Consider the following 20,583-nt stretch of genomic DNA (forward strand, 5'->3'; position numbering starts at 1 on the left):
TAGTATTCTTTTGCTAAAAATTCTGTGCCAGTTTCCCTCTGCCCTTAAGATGGAGCTTTTTTCTAAAAATGATCCCCACAGCTCTTGAGACCTAACCAATGATTTAACTGTCGTAGTTCTTCTTTAGCTTCATTTCTCACCTTCCTCCACCACACAAATTTAAATAGCAGCCATATGGAATTAATTTCTATTCCTGGAAAGTTCAACACTTTTGCTTCTAGGTCATTTGTGCATGTTGTTCCCCTTGTAACAAGTTTCATTCCATTTTTTGCTTCCTCACCCTCCCCTGCTCAACTTCACCTAGCTCTTCTCTGTTTTCTACTGGGTATCAGCTTAAATGTCAATTCTTTAGGAAAACCTTCCTGGAACATCTCTAATAAGATTGTATTAAGTGTCTCCACCATGTACAACACAGATGCAAAATGTTTTAAGAAAGTATCTTTGTAGACATTTAGATTCCCCCTGTCAAAAAGGAAATTCTATCCCTTACACTCATTATAATAAGAGACTATATTTTATTTATTTTTGTCCCGTTTGAATTTTTTGAGTTGGTATTTATAATTTGAAAAGAGACATTTAAACATGTATTGCAGGCAATAAAAATGCTACACAGGAACTTCAAACATTATGCTAAGTAAAAGAAGCCAGTCACAAAACATCACAGATTGTATGATACCATTTTTATGAAATATCTAGAATAGGCAAATTTGAGATAAGTTGATCAGTGGTTGCCTGGGGATGGATGAGGGGGTAGAGAGAAGGAATGGGAAATGATTACTAATGAGCACGGGGTTTCTTTTGGGTATGCTGAAAATACTCTAAAACTAAATTATGGTGATGGTTGTACAATTCTGTGATTGTACAAACTATTGAACACTGAAAACCACAGTACACTTTATTTTTTATTTTATATATATATATATATATTTTTTTTTGGAGACGGAGTCTCACTTTGTCACCCAAGCTAGAGTGCAGTGGTACAATCTCAGCTCACAGCAACCTCTGTCTCCCAGGTTCAAGTGATTCTCATGCCTCAGGCTCACGAGTAGCTGGAATTACAGGCGTGCGCGACACCATGGTGGCTAATGTTTGTGTTTTTGGTAGAGACCAGGTTTTCCCAAGTTGGCAGGCTGGTCTTGAACTCCTGACCTCAAGTGACCCACCCGCTTCAGCCCCACAGTGCTGGGATTACAAGCATGAGCCACCATGCCCAGCCCACAGTACGCTTTAAACAGGTGCATTTTATGGTACATAAATTATATCTTGATAAAGCTGTTAAAATGTGATAGGAATAAATTGCCCTTTCAAGATGCCACTTTTTCCCTTAGAACAATCATTACAAGGGAACTAACCACTTTTTTTTTTTTTTTTTTTTTTTTTAGACAGTCTCGCTCTGTCACCCAGGCTGGAGTGCAATGGCACGACATCTGCTCACTGCAACCTCCGCTTCCCAGGTTCAAGCGATTCTCCTGCCTCAGCCTCCTGAGTAGCTGTGATTATAGTCGCGCACTACCACGCCCAGCTAATTTTTGTATTTTTAGTAGAGATGGGGTTTCACCATGTTGGTCAGGCTGGTCTCGAACTCCTGACTTCGTGATCCACCTGCCTCGGCCTCTCAAAGTGCTGGGATTGCAGGCATGAACCACCGCACCCGGCCTAACTACTATTAAATACAATTTACATATACCGTTAAATACTGAGTTATTAGAAATGTAATTAAGAATACGATAATACAAAGCTTACAATAAGAAGTCACATTTTGGCCCATATGTCACACATACCTGTATAATATGGTGATTAAAGACAACTAAGAATATAACTATTTTTTAAGTGTAATAACTTTCAGTAACATGGAAATGTACAAATATAAGAAATAATAACCTCCCTTTCTCTACCAAAATTACACCCCAAAATTATTTACAATTTGAAGTATGTCTCTCCAGACTTTTCTTCACATTGTTAATATACTGCTTCACATAGTAGATGGATATTAAGTAAATAATGGTGAGAGGAAAGAAGACAGGAGTTACTTTGCTGAATCTGTGGTAACCATAGTAATCACTTTTCATATTGTAGCCAGCTGAAAGTAGGCTACTGAAGCCAAGGACAAAAATGACTTAAATTTAAGATAAAAATAAAAGTTATATTAAAAGCATTATTGAAATAAATTTTTTAGATGCAAATTTTTTACAGGCTGAGGAAAATAACAGACTTTTACTACCTCTAAATCATCCCCCTCTACCTATTCACTGAGTAAGGTACATTCAATGCACAGGACACTGTCTTCACAACATTCAATGCACAATCCCCAACACAGGCACTTATACATGCTCAAATATTTGGATCTGAATTAACACTAAATAAAAAAGCAATATGAAAAGAAATAAAGGGAGGATACCAAGGTAAATTAAAGTGGCCACTTTTGTAACTTTATTTCCATTTTAATAATTCTATAATTAATCTTTAATTAATAAAACCTTATCTTATTATCTTTGGGCTGGGTGTGGTAGCTCACACCTGTAATCCCAGCACTTTGGGAGGCTTGGGCAGGCGGATCACCCGAGGTGAGGAGTTCAAGACCAGCCTGGCCAACATGGCGAAAACCCATCTCTGCTAAAAATACAAAAATTAGCCAGGCGTGGCTGCGGGAGCCTGTAATCCCAGCTACTTGGAAGGCTGAGGCAGGAGAATCACTTGAACCGAGGAGGAGGAGGTTGCAGTGAGCTGAGATCACACCACTGCACTCCAGCCTGGATGACAAGAGCGAAACTCCATCTCAAAAAAAAAAAAAAAAAAATACAAACATCTTTGGTTTTACTCACAAGCAAATATAATTTAATAATTCTAAACCATTAGGATACATTGCTTATAATGCTTTAATAAGCTTTCTTAGTCAATGTAACAGTAATTATAATAATTTATATTGTATTAAATGCTCATTACATGTCAGGCATTGCTTCAGTATTTTAAATATAGTAACTCTTTCAATCTTCATTACAAAATTGTAAGATAGGTGTTATTACAATCTCCATTCTACAGATGAGGTCACTGAGACAAGTGAGGTAAGTAAGTTGTCCAAGGTGGCACAGCTACTAAATGGCAAAACCGAAATTGCTCCAGAAGCAGTACTCTTAAATATTATACTTTACTGCCTAATAGCATTGCTAAAAAAGAATATAAAAGATTCCTAAGTTAAAGACTTTAATAGGGCCAGGCATGGTAGCTCACACCGGTAATCCCAAAACTGTGGAAGGCTGAGGTGGGAGGATCACTCGAGGCCAGGAATTCAAGACCAACTTGGGCAACACAGTGAGACACTGTCTCTACAAAAGTTTTTTTAAAACATCAGTGGGGCCAAGTGCGGTGGCTCACACCTGTAATCCCAGCACTTCGGGAGGCCAAGTCAGGCGGAACACCTGAGGTCGGGAGTACGAGACCAGCCTGACCAACATGGTTTAGTTTAGAAACCCCATCTCTACTAAAAATGCAAAATTAGCCGGGCATGGTGGTGCATGCCTGTAGTCCCAGCTACTCAGAAGGCTGACGCAGGAGAATTGCTTGGAAAAAAAAAAAAAAAAATCAGCCGCGCATGGTGGCAGGTGCCTGTAGTCCCAGCTACTTGGGAGGCTGAGGTGGGAGGACTGCTTGAGCCCAGTTCAAGGCTGCAGTGAGCTATGACTGTGCCACTGCACTCCAACCTGGGCAACAGAAAGAAACCCTACCCCTTGAAACAGGGGGAAAAAAAAAAAAAAAAAAAAAGACTTCAATTTAATCATTCTAACAGCCACAACGTTCCCTGCTTTCTCCTAAGCCTTACCAACAATAAAATATATAAGGTTTCAATCAATCCCACCTACTACTACAACCAAAAATCACAATTAAATTGAAGAAAAACACATTCAGTTCAAATATATAGTATCTTTTTGAACTTCTAGATTGTTCATAGTGCTATTTTATTATTATATTTGGCCCATCAGCTAACTAAAAGACATATAATACTATATTTATATAAATATATATAATATGTTCTTCTGGTTTTTAGAGGAATATTAAAAATATTACAAATAATACTAATAATTATTAGCAAGGCAAACTTCATTAATAAAGTTTTAAAACAGAGCTATTTTCAAGCACTGAAGTGACATTAGTTGCAGGGTAGAATATATGAGTATGTATGACAGAACACAAAACAACATGATGAACCCAGAAAACAGTGCAAAGCAAGCAGAGTAAACTGAAGAAAACCTTGTAAAGAAGCGAATTTCAAACTTTTAGAAATAGCTATTACGATTCCATTTTCATTTCATAACTCACTTTATTCCCATTCCAGTATGGCATGGTTTTTTTTTTTTTTAAATTTTAAGAGAATGAAACAATTTTGATATTTCTTGGAGTGTCACTAAACTTGAGGTTGAGAATTAAGTCTTTAAAGAAAAAACTCGTAGTGCTGAGCCATAACTATGCACCTGGGAATGCTGGGAACACTAGTTACAGTGAGACCAACCTAGATTGCATCAATCAGAAACTGAGTTGCTTCCTTTTAAGAGAAGAAGACAGGAAGACAAGGAGTCTCAAACTATTCCAGACTCACAAACTGTGGCAATAGCTGCAATACAGTCCTTATGTATACTAGCACAGATCTTTTCAGCTACAACTGCATATATAGATAGCAATTACTAACACAGGAAGTTTTTTGTCCACAAAAAACATACATGGGTATATGTATGGATATGTGCATATATAATATATACATATAAACATTACACACATACGTAATCCATGCAGTTTCTTTTAGAGTACTTTGCTTTTTAGTGACTAAAACAGGATCTTACCCATAGAAACTATGTTAGTTCCTGGCTAAAACGTCATACTTTCAGCAAATGATATATTCTTCAAATCCAAGATAATAATAATGCATACTGCTACGACTTTTAATAGTCTGTCAACTTAATAATTTAGGTTTAAAAAATTAACACTTTTTCATACTGTTAATAAAGTATCTACAAATAAATTACCTTGGAAAAGATACAGGAACATAAAGTTTGAATCCACAAGACACTGATAACAAAGGCTTATTAACACAGTAAAGATTAAAAAGTTGTCATCTCAGAGAATTTTCTACCTGCAGTATTCCTACAGGTTCTAAAATTATTTTGAGTTATAATAAAATTAAAATATTTTACCAACTTTGTGAAAATATAAACCAGATAAGAATGAGAAAACAGATAAACATGTAATTAGATATAATCTACATTTACATATTTATAAATATATAAAATATATGCATATTAAATACGTGTTTAACCTCAACATTCAAATGCTAAAGAAAGTTAACAATATTTTTATGTTACATGCCAGAGTAGGAGGTAAGAGAGATGGGTATATTGTATTCTGCTCATAGAACTAAAGTTAATATTTAAGAATATCAGGGTAGACATTCTCTTCCTTTTTTATTTTGAATTATATATAAAGATAAGAATGGGTATGTGAGGATTCCTGAGGTATACTGTATTCTGAGATGGTCAGAAAGCACAAAATACACTTGGGGGGAAGAAGGAATCGTATTATTAGAATTGACATTGTCCTAAAAGAAAACCTAATCTAATCCTCCATTGTTAGAGTTTGTGATTCTGTGTATATACCCCATTTTTATATAATTACATAACTGTCTTCACATGGGATTCTAAGCTTCCCAAGAACAAGAATAAGAATATTTCACATCATCCCTTATGTCTCCTCACCCGCAAAGAAAACTTCCTGACACACAGTAAAAAAGGAACACATGGAAATTAGTATGAAGAATTCATAAAAGAGCATGGCATTTTTTCCTGAAATACTATTAACAATGAAAATTTTTGGCCAGGTGCAGTGGCTCATGCCTGTAATCACAGCACTTTGGGAGGCTGAGGCAGGCGGATCACAAGATCAGGAATTCGAGACCAGACTGGCCAACATGGTGAAACCCCATCTCTACTAAAAACACAAAAATCAGCTGGGTGTGGTAGCGGTCGCCTGTAATCCCTGCAGGAGAATCGCTTGAACTCGGGAGGTGGAGGCTGCAGTGAACTGAGATGGCGCTACTGCACTCCAGCCTGGGTGACAAGAGCAAGACTGTTTCTCAAAAAAAAAAAAAAAAAAAAAAAAAAAAAAAAAGAAAATTTTACATTTTTCCTTGGTCCTAACCATTTGGTTACCAGTTGTAGATCAGCTGAATCAAATTTTTCCTATTTTAATTCATAATTAAATCATAAATCATTTCATTATTTGTTCCTTTCAAAATACCCGTAACAGGCCGGGCGCAGTGGTTCATGCCTGTAATCCCAGCACTTTGGGAGGCCAAGGTAGGCGGATCATCTGAGGTCAGGATGAGACCAGCGTGGACAACATGGTGAAACCCCGTCTCTACTAAAAATACAAAAATTAGCTGGGCATGGTGGTGGGTGTCTGTAATCCCAGCTACTCGGGAGGCTGAGGCAGGAGAATCGCTTGAACCCAGACTGCAAAGGTTGCAGTGAGCCGAGATTGCTCCACTGTACTACAGCCTGGGCAACACAGCGAGACTCAGCCTGAGGGGGAAAAAAATACCCATAACAATTAACAAGGATCTCTCTCCCAAGTGACAGTAATCAAACTATCCCAATTTCTGTAAGAGGCTAAATTTAACTGCTCTAATCCCTTAACTTTTTCCCTTTCCCATCAGTTTTTTCTATATCACTTACAACTGTTTAATTACCAAAGCTAGAAGTGATGATTTGAGGGTCTGAAAATGCACATATAGTGTAAAAATGAGCTCTTCTATTCCTTCACTTTATATAGCCCAGGATCTTTTTGTTATTCTATCAACTCTTAAGATACAACTAAATACTTGTTCCTACTATTTTATTCTATGTTTATCAGATAACATTTTTTTAATTTGAAAGTTTTTGTTGCTGTTTTGCCATAACCAACTATTGGTTTTTGGACATACATAATTTTCTAATACGTCTAGTCTTTCTCCTTGGTGTCAGTCACAGAGCTCTAAACTGCTTCTTATGGACATCCCCCCCAAAAACCCTCAAAATGGTATCATCTTTTCCAGTCAATAAATGAAATTTTTTGAGCCAATATCGACTGTTTTCTCTCTACATATTCAATTAACATATCCTATTATGTTAATTAACAAATCCTTGTTAAATCTATCCCTTCCTTTTCATTTCCACTGACCTTGATTTAGTCTAGGCCCCATCTCATCAAGTACGGACTGTTACAATAATCTTAACTGTTTTCTCCATACCTAGCAGACTTTCATATTTCCAATCTATCTACACTCCACCACTTACGCTCTAAAACACACATCTACATACCACTGTTTCACAGCTTAAAAACTTTCCCATCAGATATACTCCACAGCTTATTTTTCAAAATTCTGTGTTATCAGATTCAAAACTATGTCCTTTGATCTTTACTCCAGTAAAAAAAACCTTCTGCGTGCAGCCAAACTGACCAAATAAATGTTTGTTTCATGCACTGTGGACAGTTTAACCTATGGATTCTTTGTTCATAGTTATTTTCACTAGAAGGGTGAAAAAAAAGTTTTCTTTATCTAACCTAGCCTTACTCTGCCTTTCAAGACAGACCATGAAGTCTTTTTTGAAGCTTTCATGAGGCTTTCCAACCATCAAAGTTCTTATGACTATTTCTTACCATTATAGATAATGCTCCACCTATGGCAGGTATTCAATAAATGTCTGATGATTACTTCTTGGGAGACCATTCATTCCAGTTTCCCCAAGGCAGTTCTAATTTAAATATACTGTTCTGACATCTCATCTGGTTAGTGCTCCATTGACTCTCAAGTAGTGCCCAATCATTTGACTTATTCTTAATTTTCAGAACCACACTGTATTAGTCAGTTTTCACGCTGCTGCTAAGACATGCCTGAGACTGGGCAATTTACAAAAGAGGTTTAATTGGACTTACAGTTCCACATGGCTGGGGAAGCCTCACAATCACGGTGGAAGGCAAGCAGGAGCAAGTCACGTCTTACATGGATTGCAGTAGGCAAACGGAGAATGAGGAAAACACAAAAGTGGAAACCTCGGATAAAACTATCAGACCTTGTGAGAGTTACTCACTACCATGAAAACAGTATAGGGGAAACTGCCCCATGAGTCAATTACCTCCCACCAGGTCCCTCCCACAACACGTGGGGATTATGGGAGTACAATTCAGGATGAGATTTGGGTGGAGACACAGAGCCAAACCATATCAAGCACTATTTCTGACTTAGAAAATGTAAATGGAGCAAAGTAACTAGAATACGAAACTTATTACTACAATACAGTACTAGTTATTTCTGGTCACTCTGACACCATACCAGAAGTATTCTTTAAGGCAATGGTTCTTAATCTGTGGTAATTCTGCCCCAAAGGAACACCTGGCAATGTCTGGAGACATTTTTGGTTGGCCAGGGATGCTGTTGGACATCCTACAACACACAGGATAGCATCCACAACAAAGAGTTATCTGACCCAAATGTCAAGGTCGCAAAATTCTGCTTTGGGATTATTCTTATAATAACGTTAATAAGATCAAAATAACATTTTTAAACAATGTGAATGTTTTTTTAACTGGAACTAAACGATCTTGAAACCAAAATGATATCTATTATTTCCTTCTTAGGTAAATGGCCTAATCTTTAATCATTTAGCTTGATGTGATGTGATGGTTTTCATGCAACATATAAGTAGTTGGTATGAAATGGAAAGAGTATCGCTGTGGACTCAATACTTTGGTTTGAATTCAATACTTTGGTTTGAATACTTCAGGGCACAAGAGGTGGACGCAAACCTCAGAGGCTGTTTTCTAGCCAATAAAGGTAGCTATGACTTGTGTCCTTGCCTACATACTACACACTAACCTCTCCAAAATGCCATTTCGTTAAGAGCATTCAATATTCAAAAACTCTCCTCCTAGCTTTCACAGGCCATTCACAGTATGATCTCCAACCCAATGATTCAACTTTCTCACTTGTTCCCTAACAAACATCCCTTTAGTTAAGTATCTCACAGGCCTTTTCTCTACCCTACTCAAATGTATCACTCGCTCTTTTCCCTAAACATCTTGATTCTCACAGACAGCAAAAAATACCTTTCCATCTGTGCCCAAATCCAAAGTCCCGGCTCTCACTTTTAAGCCCATATAAATCTTTCTTCTAGAAAATATTATTGGTTTCAGAGAGAACAGAATTCTATGTTCATTCTGTCTCCTAGCCAAACTCTAAACACCCTGAAAGCTTATGCTCCACTCAGTAATTTAAACAAATATTTATACAGCAGTTACCACTGGCCAGACATGGTATTAGACAAAAACTTGAAGATGAATTAAGATAAAACTAGATTATTATACCTCACATAAAGGTTGTTAGCCTCTTTCACTCACAGGGTGCACTACCATCAAGACTTATGGTACCTGCTCATCAAGTTCCAAACCTCTAGATTCAGGTTTCTAGGATTCATCAGTTTTTTGGGTTTTGCTTTTTAATCCACTCCAGATCAGTCCTAAGTATAACCAATGGCAAATAAGAATTTCACTGTGACAGGTCAACACAGGATTCACTATCTCCCCCACTCAGAGGAGAAATGAGCAGGCCCACTCAAAAGATACAAGCATTCACAGCCTAAAATTACTATTCTTTCTGTATCTACTAAATAGGTATTAGCAAAAACACACAATTTAGTCTGATTATCACTATAAAATATAGTATCGATTAGGTATTAAACGCATACTAAAAACCTAACTTGAGAGCACCTATTAAATCCCACTCCTCAGGCTTACTGGAGTCAAGGGTCACTTACAGACTTAGCTTGGCCCACTCCTGCTTCTCATTTACACTTTCCAAACAAAATAAGCCTCAAGAGCCACACATAATTGGGTACTTTCTTACTGTCTCACAGAGGAGCAGAAGCTCCTGAATGGAGTAGTGGAGGATGTGTGGGGGAGGAGTTTCAGTCTAGTACACTGCAGAAGTGGGAGATGATTTGATTCATCCTCGTGAATTATAAACCTGATTTTTAACTAAATACAACTTTGTCTTATCTTTCCAAATATTTTAAAAAATTTCATATGTGATACTATGGTACTACATTATCTTGCATCTATTATTCTTCACATTTCAAGGAGATATAATCAATATTTTTTTCTCTAAAGTCTCTAATTTCTATTTTATTCCAGAATGTGAGACCTTTCCCAGATTCAAGTGAACTGTGTTTTGCAATCTTTAAGCCACTCCTAAAGACCTAAAGTCTTCCTCTTAAATAAGCTAGTTTGTCTTAAAGTTGTTCATTTCCTCCGTAACTTCGATCCCAAAATGAAAGATCTCAGAAGATGTAATTTCGAGTAAATGAAAGAGGTGAAATAAGAACTTACTATTACCAAAGCCTTAAAACCTACATTCTTTTACAAATTCATTTTTGCTACTGAAAATCAGCCCAACAGGAGTCACATGCAATGTGCTCTGGCAAGTACAGATAATTACTATAAGGAATAGTGTATTCAGGTAATGCAAACTATTTATATTAAGACACTACTTAACTCTGTTATTTACTGCCCAAATTGCCTTTTTTAAAAAATCATGTCAAAATTACATGAATTTTTATAGTTATAGATATGTTCCTAGCAGAAGAGTAAGGAGGCAGGGGGCTGCATAAGTGGAAGTAGAAGGCAAGTAGCCTTTTTGGGCTACCAGGGTATCAGCACCAGGTTCCCTGGGCCATTTGGCATAGGAATTTGAATACAGGGTGGCCCCAAAGATGTGACTGAGGAGTAGTAGCAGCATCAGTGATCCAGAAGGCTCATAGGATGTGACCTATACAACTTTGGTGTTCCTTATCTGATATTCCTAAAAACCAAAGTTGTGTTTTTCATGAAAACAGACTACATGACTTATTTAGGTAGATCTGATAAATGTTTTAATAGTTACACTTGTGGAATTTAACTTTTTCAATGTAAAGTTAAAAACATTATAAGAAGCATTCTAAACCACTTTCGGTCCTGGGTGCTATCCAGTTCAATAAATGTTTTTTTGCCCAATTAAACAGTTAAATTTAAAACAAACAAGAATAATGGATCATAAGATCATATATATGTCTTGGGTTCCAATTCTATCAAAAATATGCTATCATTATAGCATAGTGCTCCACCTATGGCAGTTTACTCAATAAATAAAACCATATTTATTGAAGCCAAAATTTATCCATCTGTGATATATAATCTTACTACCACTAAGTAACAAGGAAAACTACCAGTAAAAAGGCTTTTAATGTATCATGTTATATTATGATCCCCACATGATCAGAGTAATAAAACCAACTTAAATTTTATCAATAGGATTTTTTAAATTACAAAAGCAGGGCCAGGTGTGGTGGCTCACACCTGTAATCCCAGCACTTTGGGAGGCCTAGGCGGACGGACCACGAGGTCAGGAGATCGAGATCATCCTGGCTAACACGGTGAAATCCCGTCTCTACTAAAAATACAAAAAATTAGCCGGGTGTGGTAGCAGGTGCCTGTAGTTCCAGCTACTCGGGAGGCTGAGACAGGAGAATGGCATGAACCCAGGAGGCGGAGGTTGCAGTGAGCCGAGACTGTGCCCCTGCACTCCAGCCTGGGCGACAAAGCAAGACTCTATCTCAAAAAAAAAAAAAAAAAAAAAAAATTATAAAAAATTATAAAAGCAATTCACATCTTACCAGAAAACTTGGAAATCACAAAAGGTACAAAGAAGAAGTTTAAAACAAAGTGCTTCTGTAATCCTACTAAACAGAGCCATGCCAGTACTTTGGCTAATTTTTAAACTTATTTTAAAAATCAGACACTACATCTAGAGAGTATTTTCTTCTTTAATTTGTCATGGGAAAGTACAGATTCGATACTGCCATTATTCAGAATCTGTGAGAAATATCTCATCTGTAACTGGCATAAGGGTCATGTAAGAAATTTGGTCTCATTGTTTTATAGCTTTGCCTCATTTTAACCTAACATCACTGATAGATTGATACCATTTAAATTCATATCACTGAACTCTTACTATACTGTGGTCCTGTTTAGAAAAACAAAGACGAATATGATACTGTCCTCCTGCTTAAACTGCTCACAATCTAGACTACACAGACCAAAGTACAAGGTGGTTGTATTAAATATACTCTAAAAAAGGATATGTAAACAGTGATAGGTTAACAATGAAGAGGAAGTAAACCAAGTTAAAAATGTAAGAGAATTTCACAAAGGAAAGAAAATCTGTATCGTACCTGAATAATAAGTAAAATTTGGTAAGGGGAGGAGGAGGAAAAAAAGGATGAACATCAAAAGCCAAAGGGCATAAAAGTTCTTGAAGGTTCTGGCAAAAGCAAGTAAATCTAGGAAAAGGGTAAATTAGTGCTGGACTGCTGAGGACTTTTAAATATCCTGCTAACTCATTTTTTTCACCAGGCAAGATAATGACTCTAATGGTTTTCTAAATTCAAACCTACCCTCAAGAGGAAAACAACTGGCCATTACTGAAGATATTCAGAGAAATGTGCCACAGACTTAAAGGGAAAACATCCATGATGCTTCCTTTGCTAAATATCTCCTCACACTTAAGCTTAGCACCCTGTCTTGAAGGTATCTTTTTTTTTTTTTTTTTTGAGACACAGATCTTGTTCTGTCGCCCAGGCTGGAGTGCAATGGCACGATCTCAGCTCACTGCAACCTCAACCTCCCAGGTTCAAGCAATTCTCCTGCTTCAGCCTCCCAAGTAGCTGGGATTACAGGTGCCCACCACCAAGCCCAGCTAATATTTTTGTATTTTTAGTAGAGACGGGGTTTCACCATGTTGACCAGGCTAGTTTAGTTTCAAACTCCTGACCTCAAGTGATCCTCCTGCCTTAGCCTCTCAAAGTGTTAGGATCACAAGCGTGAGCCACCATGCCCAGCCTGTCTTGAAGTTATCTTATGCTCCCACATAGAGTGCAACAGAATTAAAAGAACACTTAGAATTCACCCAATTCAACTTTTTTACTTCTTTGTAACATCGCCCACAACAGGAGCATTCAGCAGTCTTTTGAAGGTTATTTCCAAAAATTTGTTTAGGGTAGTCCTTATCATCCAAAAACAGCTCTATTAAAAAATTCTTCATTCTACGAAATCAAAAATTGTCTGCCTCTAATTTACACCTATCAGTCTAGTGATGAAGAGTTATATAATAATCCTTATAAGAGTCCTTCAAATACTCAAAAAGTTCTCTTACCCAAGCTAAATATCTATAGGCTAAATAAATCAAGATCAATAGTTCTTCATCAGACTTGACTTTTAGGTTTGGTGTCAATCTCAATTTCACTTTATTAGCTATGTGACTGTGGGTTTAGCTTCTTTTACTGTAAAACAGGGATAACATGACACATTCTACCACATGGATGTACTGTGAAGACAATGCCAAATGAAATAAGCCAGACACAAAAAGACAAATATTGAATGATTCTACTTATACAAGGTACCTAGAGTGGTCAAATTCATAGACACAGAAAGTAGAATGGTAGTTGCCAGGGGCTGGAGTCCATGGGAACAGGGAATTACTGTTTAATGGGTACACAGTTTCAACTGAGGAAGATGAAAGGTCTAGAGATGGATGGTGGTGATGACTGCACAACATTGTGAATGTACTTAATGCCACTGAACTGTAAACTTAAAAATTATTAACATGGTAAATTGTTATGTATATTTTACAATAAAAACAATAATAATAATTACAACTCCAAATTGTACACATTAAATGATTTAAGATGTGTAAAGGAGCTGGACACGATGGCTCACGCCTGTAATCCCAACACTTTGGGAGGATGAAGCAGGTGGATCACTTGAGCCCAGGAGTTCAAGACCAGCCTGGGCAACATAGTGAGACCCTGTCTCTACAAAACATAAAAAATAAATTAGCCAGGCATGGTGTCACGCGCCTGTGGTCCTAGCTACTCAAGAGGCTGAGGTAAGACAATCACTTGAGCCGGGGCAGGGTTGGGGGTGGGGCGGGGGGAAGGGATTGAAGCTGCAGTGAGCTGTAGATTATACCCCCACCCCTGGTCCACAGAAAAATTGTCTTCTACGAAACCAGTGCCTGGTGCCAAAAAGGTTGTAGACTGCTGTCTTGCAAAATGCTTGGCATATACAACATGGGCACATCACAGTGACTGTAATATACTTTTATCAACCATGGGGCCCTGCTTGGCCAAGTTCTATTTTTTAAGAACTTGCATTATCATGTCTCTCAGTGTTCCCAACACTGTGCTGCACACAGGTACTCTAAGTATTTGTTCCATTAAAGAAAAAAATTTAAAGCCATTTTAGAATGACTGGAAAACCACTGCTAACAATGGAATAGAGGGCAAGGCACAGTGGCTCATGCCTGTAATCCTAGCACTTTGGGAGGCTGAGGTTTGAGACCAGCCTGGGCAACATGGGAAGACCCTGTCTCTTTAAAAAAAAGAAAAAAAAAAGGGAAATAGAAAGCTTATTAGAGGTTTAACTTCTGATTCACCTAACCCACACACATACGCAAACCACATTGCTTTAAAATAACATCTCCTTGGTACAGAAGAGTCTAGAAAACATAAAACTTCCCAAGATGTTAGTATGTTAATCAGTGAATGACTGCCAAACTATTCAGATAAGTGGTGATAATTACACAAATTGCTTTATTAATTTAGGCTTACCAAATTAAATTACAGGCAAATTTTACCAATGGCCCTCTACAAAAAGCATACATAAACAAAGAGGTCATACAATAAATTAACTCTCAGCAGTGAAAAGCCACGAGTGACAAAAAAGTATAAAAACCACATACCTACCTAGCTCTGAAATGGGACATTTATCAACAAAAATTATTGATGAGAAGTCAGTATGAATTTGAAGTGTCTTCATAAACCTAAGATAAATTGATCTAGTGAGCCAGAATGTAGCTTAAAATGGGCTTAGGCCTACCACTCCAAATGATGGAAAGGAACAGAAATTTTATCACTAATATGATGGTGAACACGGGCAGGATCAAAAGTCTGGATGAAAGGAAATATGGCAACTTCTAAAGAAAAAAATAAGCAGTGTCTAGAAAGTCCAGACCAAACTGATTCCTTGCAAAATTCAAAACTGGATTTAAAAAAGTTTGTGAATAAAAGTGAATACATGAAATGCTAGCTAGAACATTCGTCATAAACAAGTCCAAACAAATCAACTGCAATGGCTATTTTAATAGGTTGGTAATAGTAATGTAGTATTCTTCACTGTAGTTGAGAATCTTATAGGCAGAGAATAGCTTAATTATAGCAAGGCATTTGACAAAAATCTTTCATAATGTCCACACAAAATGTCATACGAGCCTGACAATAAAAGATAGAACTAGTAATTATTGAACAACCATGTGTGTTAATTAATAGACTGGTGTTAATCTAGAGTGAGTCTGAGGTGCACACTTCAGAGTAATTTATCCTTTTTTTTTTTTTTTTAAGACGGAGTCTCGCTTTGTCGCCCAGGCTGGAATGCAGTGGCAAGATTTTGGCTCACTGCAAGCTCCACCTCCCGGGTTCACACCATTCTCCTGCCTCAGCCTCCCAAGTAGCTGGGACTACGGGCATGTGCCACCACGCCTGGCTAATTTTTTTTGGTATTTTTAGTAGAGACGGGGTTTCACCGTGTTAGCCAGGATGGTCTCGATCTCCTGACCTCGTGATCCGCCCACCTTGGCCTCCCAAAGTGCTGGGATTACAGGCGTGAGCCACCACACACCCGGCCCATAGTAATTTATTCTTATCAATAATTTGAATGAAGACACGGTAGATATGCCTACCAAATATAAAGATGACCAAATAAATCAGAAAGGATAATATTAAATGTCTAAATAAAAACTAACAAAAGGAAATTTAAAAGCCTTATATTTAATCTAAGCACAACTAAAAAAATATAAAATAAAAGCCTTATATTTAAGCTAAAAAAAAATCCATTACACAAAAAATAGGGTTAGGAAGACTCAGTTTAACATCTTATGTATAAAATATATGGGAGAGAAGTTGATATTTCGGGCTCATATTAAGCATAAGTAATAGAAGTTAAAACTGTTAATGAAGTATTTAGTTAAAAAAAAAAAAAAACAGCATTTGGTTCATACCCACCACACTCTCCATCTGATCAAATATCATCTAAAATGCTGGGTACAACTCTGATAACCATGTATAATGACAATGAGCAATTTAGAGTTAATTAAGAAAAAGAAAAACCATGATTGAAGGATCAGAAAATTACATTATCTAAGGAATGATAAAACAAACTGGGATTATATACTCTGAAGAAGACAAGGGAATGCTCACAGTGTGTGGGAGAAAGAGTCAGCAGTGACACCACAGTAGTCTTCAAATATGTGAAGAGGTCATTCATGTGAAAAGGAGATTATACTTGGAAAAAGCAAAATACTGTGGGAACAGCATAGGCTATGATGTATAAAGACCTGGATTCAGACCCTGGTGCCATTATTTAGTGTGTTATTTCATGCTTGGAGAGAGATTAGTTTTCTTACCTAGAAAATGCTACCTATCTCATAAATGTACAAAATTAGAGGTAAAAAATATTTATAAGCTGCCTGGCACAGAATGACACACTGTGATGCACAATGATGTTAGTTCTCATCCCTAAGCTTTTCTGAGTTATTCTAGAACAGTGTTTTTCAAAGTGAGAATTGCAACTCATTAATGGGTCACAAAATCAGCTTAGCTGGGTAGTTACCAGCATTCTTATTCTAATGAAACAGAATAGAAAGGAAAATATCTGAGCATATCACTTGTAGTAGAAGTAATCAACATTTTGTTAAACTTTTGCTTCAGTTATTCATATACATTATTCATATATATGTGAATTCCTGATTATGAGTTAAAATGTATTTATCATGAAGCTGGGTCCAAAAAAAAAAAAAAAAAGTGTGAAAGTGACTGCTGTAGAGCACTATTTTCTATGTGTGTTCTATAAGATACTAGTTCCTTGGGAGCTCAATTAAGTTTAGGACCAAACCATACTCCCTAGAGATTTACTATGTTCAAAACACATTAGCATTTCCAAGAGCCCAGCATTAAAGAAAACTGTTTATTTTTGTAGAATCAGTTTTTCCCACACTTATTCCATCCCAGAACCCACCCACTTTTATTCTACATAGCACTTACTGACATCTTCAGAACTAGCACTTTGTGGCACATACACTCGGGAGGAAACATTCCTCTAGATGCAAAGGAAGGTGAATAGCTAGAAGTTACAGAAGGTAGATTTTTAGCTTGCTAAAAAAGGAAAAAATACTGCCTTTGAACCTTTCTGCCACTGACATCCACCCCCTACAACTTTTACCCTAATCACATACCCCAACGCATTTTAAATATTATTTATATCCAACTTACAGTTCACACAAATCTCAGAAAAAGTACAGGACACCTGTAAGATCAAGATATGATGCCAGGATCAAAGCATTAAGCAGGAATCATCTGGTCAAAAGAAACTCCTGGCACAGTATTTAAGGAAGACTTACTTTACTTTAACAAAACTCATGCTCAGGAACCAAAGCAGCCAAAGACTTAATCGGCTCCTCCAAGTGGACTCAATGTGTTCTAATAATACATAATCTAAAATGGGCTGATGGGTGCAGCTAATCCTCATTATTATGAGCATCATTATTATCATCACTTGCAAGAGCCATGTGACAATATTTACAAGATTCTGGATTCTTTTAAAGTGCATGCATACCCAAGATTCCTTTGGGAGAAAGTAATTTCACATTTATATCAAAAACTGTCACTACCATAGTCAGCTCTAGTATTTGATATCACTTGGTAATAAAGGTTTGTCATCATATACTCAAGAGTAATCCTGTTACTCAAATCTTCCTAACTGGGAGTTACGAATACCTCTGACTCTGCTCTTTTAGCTGTCAAGAGCATAAAATGCCCTTCCCGCTCTTTACTCACTTCCAGACTCCAAAGCCACCTCCTCCTCAAAGTCTGGCCCAACTACTGTGGACCACTATTTTTCTCCCAGTTACTGAGTACTGTCAGCACTTTTTGTTCTATCACTCTTTGGGTAATTCACTGTACACTTTCTAGTTTATTTAACTGCACAAAACTTAGTTCTCAACAAGACTATAACTGACTTATGAACAGGGATCAACACTTAAGAATCTCCAGAATCTCCTATAACATCATGTAAGATTCTTGATTTACAAGAACATCATGTTCCTTGATTTAAGTAACTAGGCTTAAGAGTAACAAATAGCAGCTTGTTTTAAGACAGTTTACTACGTGCCAGATCCAGCGCTAAATGCATACATAATTATCTTACTAAGTTTTCATAACTCTATAGAGGTAAGTGCTATTATTTTCTCCATCAAATAGAAGAAGAAAGTGAGCCTCAGAGTAACTTGCTCAAGGTCATACTGCTAGTAAGTGGCAAAACCAGGGCCTGAATCCAGGAAAGCTCTTAACTACCTCAGAACACTGAAAAGTTCCAACCCTACAATAAGAGTCTATGCATGATTTCGATTTCACTAAGTTAGAAGTTTTAATTTCAATAGAGCAGAGATATTTTAGCTAAAAGTTAAAACTTAACTTTAAGAAAAATTAAGACAAATAATTTCCCACACACATCTTTATAATAAAACGAGGGGAAAACCTCCCATGTCCTATTTATGAAAGTAATATAAAGGTGGGGGGGATCACAATTTCATCAAGAAGTGGCTTATGACAATACAGCTTTGGTTTAAATTTTTAAATAGGACTCTTTTTCTCTGCCCCTAGGAGGAACGTGGAAATGAAAGATGGATGTGATAACTGTCAATTCAGAGCTCTGCAAAACGCCAGACTCAATTCTCGTTTTAGAAAATAAGAGCCGGGGCTCTAGTTCCACCCTTGACTCTTCACACAAAGAGTAACAAAAACAAAAACAAAAAAAAAGAAAAGAAAACAAGCAGCACCATCCTCTGCCCTCTTCACACAAAGCAAGCTTTACCCCACTACCCAAAGGGGAGTGCTGATTCACACGGTCTCCCCATCCCTGCCAGACATGGGTCCCAAACACCAACCGTTGCATAGACGTAGACGACTTTGGTCTGCCCCCGACCCCCACACCTGGTGATACCTCATCAAGCAGACCCCTCTCCTACATCCAAAATGCCCAGGGCCACCATCCGAAAGCCAGTATCTTACACAAAGCAGGACCCCGGCCTACAAAGCAGTTTCCCACCTCCGACTCCTCCCCAGACGAACAGCCCTTCTCAAGCTGCCCCAATCCACAGACCCCAATAGGGTCCAGCACCCAGAAGGTCCACAATCCAAAGGAGAACGAGCTACAACCCTGTTACTTGCGCACGCCTCGAACCCCCAACTCCAGCTGAGGTTCCCTCTGCCAAAGCAAGAAAACCACGAGTCCCCACGGGAGTTTTCTCGACTACACAAAGCGAGGCGCCAGACCAGAGGGACCCTCAGAGGACGCTCTCCGCCCCCGGGTCCGTCCCCGCCCAGCTCCGACCCGGCGCCCCAAGCTCACCAGCTCTCCTCTTCCTCCTCCCAGCCTGACAGGCGCTCCAGCTCGTCGGGCCGCAGCGGCTCTACCTCGTCCAACAAGCCGCCCTCGCCCGCCGCCAGCAAGGAGGTGGCGTCCCGCAGCTCTTCGCTACTCGTCCGCCTCGGGACCGACCCGGCCCCGCCGCCCGACTTGGCGCTGAGGCCCAAGGGGAAGCCCCGAGGAGACGCCGCGCCGGAGGAGGGAATGGACGCGCCGGCCCGAATCGGGCTGCCGGGCCCTAGGGAGCCGGCGCCCTGCACCGCCCCCGAGCGACTCCTCAGCTGTTCGTTCTGTTTCTCCAGCTTCTTCACCAGCTCCTGCAGCTTTCGCACCTCCTGGTCCGCGTTCACGTTGGAGTTAACGTCCTCCATCCCGGCCCCGCCGCCTCCGCCGCCCGCTCGCTCTCGCAGCGACAGGGAAAGAGCCGGAGGAAAGAGGCGTCGCCGCCACTCACTCTAGCCGAGGCGCCGGCATATAGCAGGACCAGGCCCCACCGCCAGGGTCCCCCCACCTCGGGTTCCAAAGCGCCGCTGGCCCCAGCCGAGCTGCCTCATCTGCGCCGGCTCCGGGATTGGGGGAGGCGGCGCCAATATCCGGCCTCTGCCGCCATCTTCCCTCCGTCCCTCCGCCCCCCGCGGGCCGGCCCCGTCGGTGACCTCAGAGCGTCGCGGGTGGACGCGGCCGCCGGCGGGCGCTGAGAGGACCGGGCGCCGGTTCGCGGCGGGGCGGGGCCACTGACGGGGCCTATGGGGCGGGGCCGGTGTTCGAGGGGCGGGGATTAGGCCGGAAGGGGCGTGTCGGCGGATGTGGGACGAGGCCGGGCTGGTTAGGGAGGGTTCCTGCAGGCCGGGAGACGAGAAGGCGGCTCCCCGCTGGCGGGACTGAGGTGGCTAACACGGACCTCGATCAGCCCCGCCTGTTGGCCTGGGCGTGTGGGGTGTTCTCCACCCCTTACACGGAGTGTGGGACCCGCGGGCCAGTCTCGCGCTT

General features: G+C 39.3%; 1 protein-coding gene across 2 annotated transcripts in view; it reads right to left on the reverse strand.

The window, feature by feature from the left end:
* LOC105487663 (SLAIN motif family member 2) overlaps positions 1 to 20,199 on the reverse strand; it is a 77,555-nt gene extending 57,356 nt beyond the window's left edge. Inside the window, exon 1 of one of the 2 annotated variants that reach the window (XM_011751172.2) lies at positions 19,576 to 20,199. In XM_011751172.2, the coding sequence (XP_011749474.2) occupies positions 19,576 to 19,964 (389 nt within the window). In that variant the 5' untranslated portion in view covers positions 19,965 to 20,199. The remainder of the gene's footprint in view (positions 1 to 19,575) is intronic. The other variant, XM_011751173.3, reaches the window with a different exon arrangement.
* Positions 20,200 to 20,583: the final 384 nt, after the last annotated feature.

This window comes from Macaca nemestrina, chromosome 3 (assembly GCF_043159975.1).
Source record: "Macaca nemestrina isolate mMacNem1 chromosome 3, mMacNem.hap1, whole genome shotgun sequence".
NCBI classification, from domain to species: domain Eukaryota; kingdom Metazoa; phylum Chordata; class Mammalia; order Primates; family Cercopithecidae; genus Macaca; species Macaca nemestrina.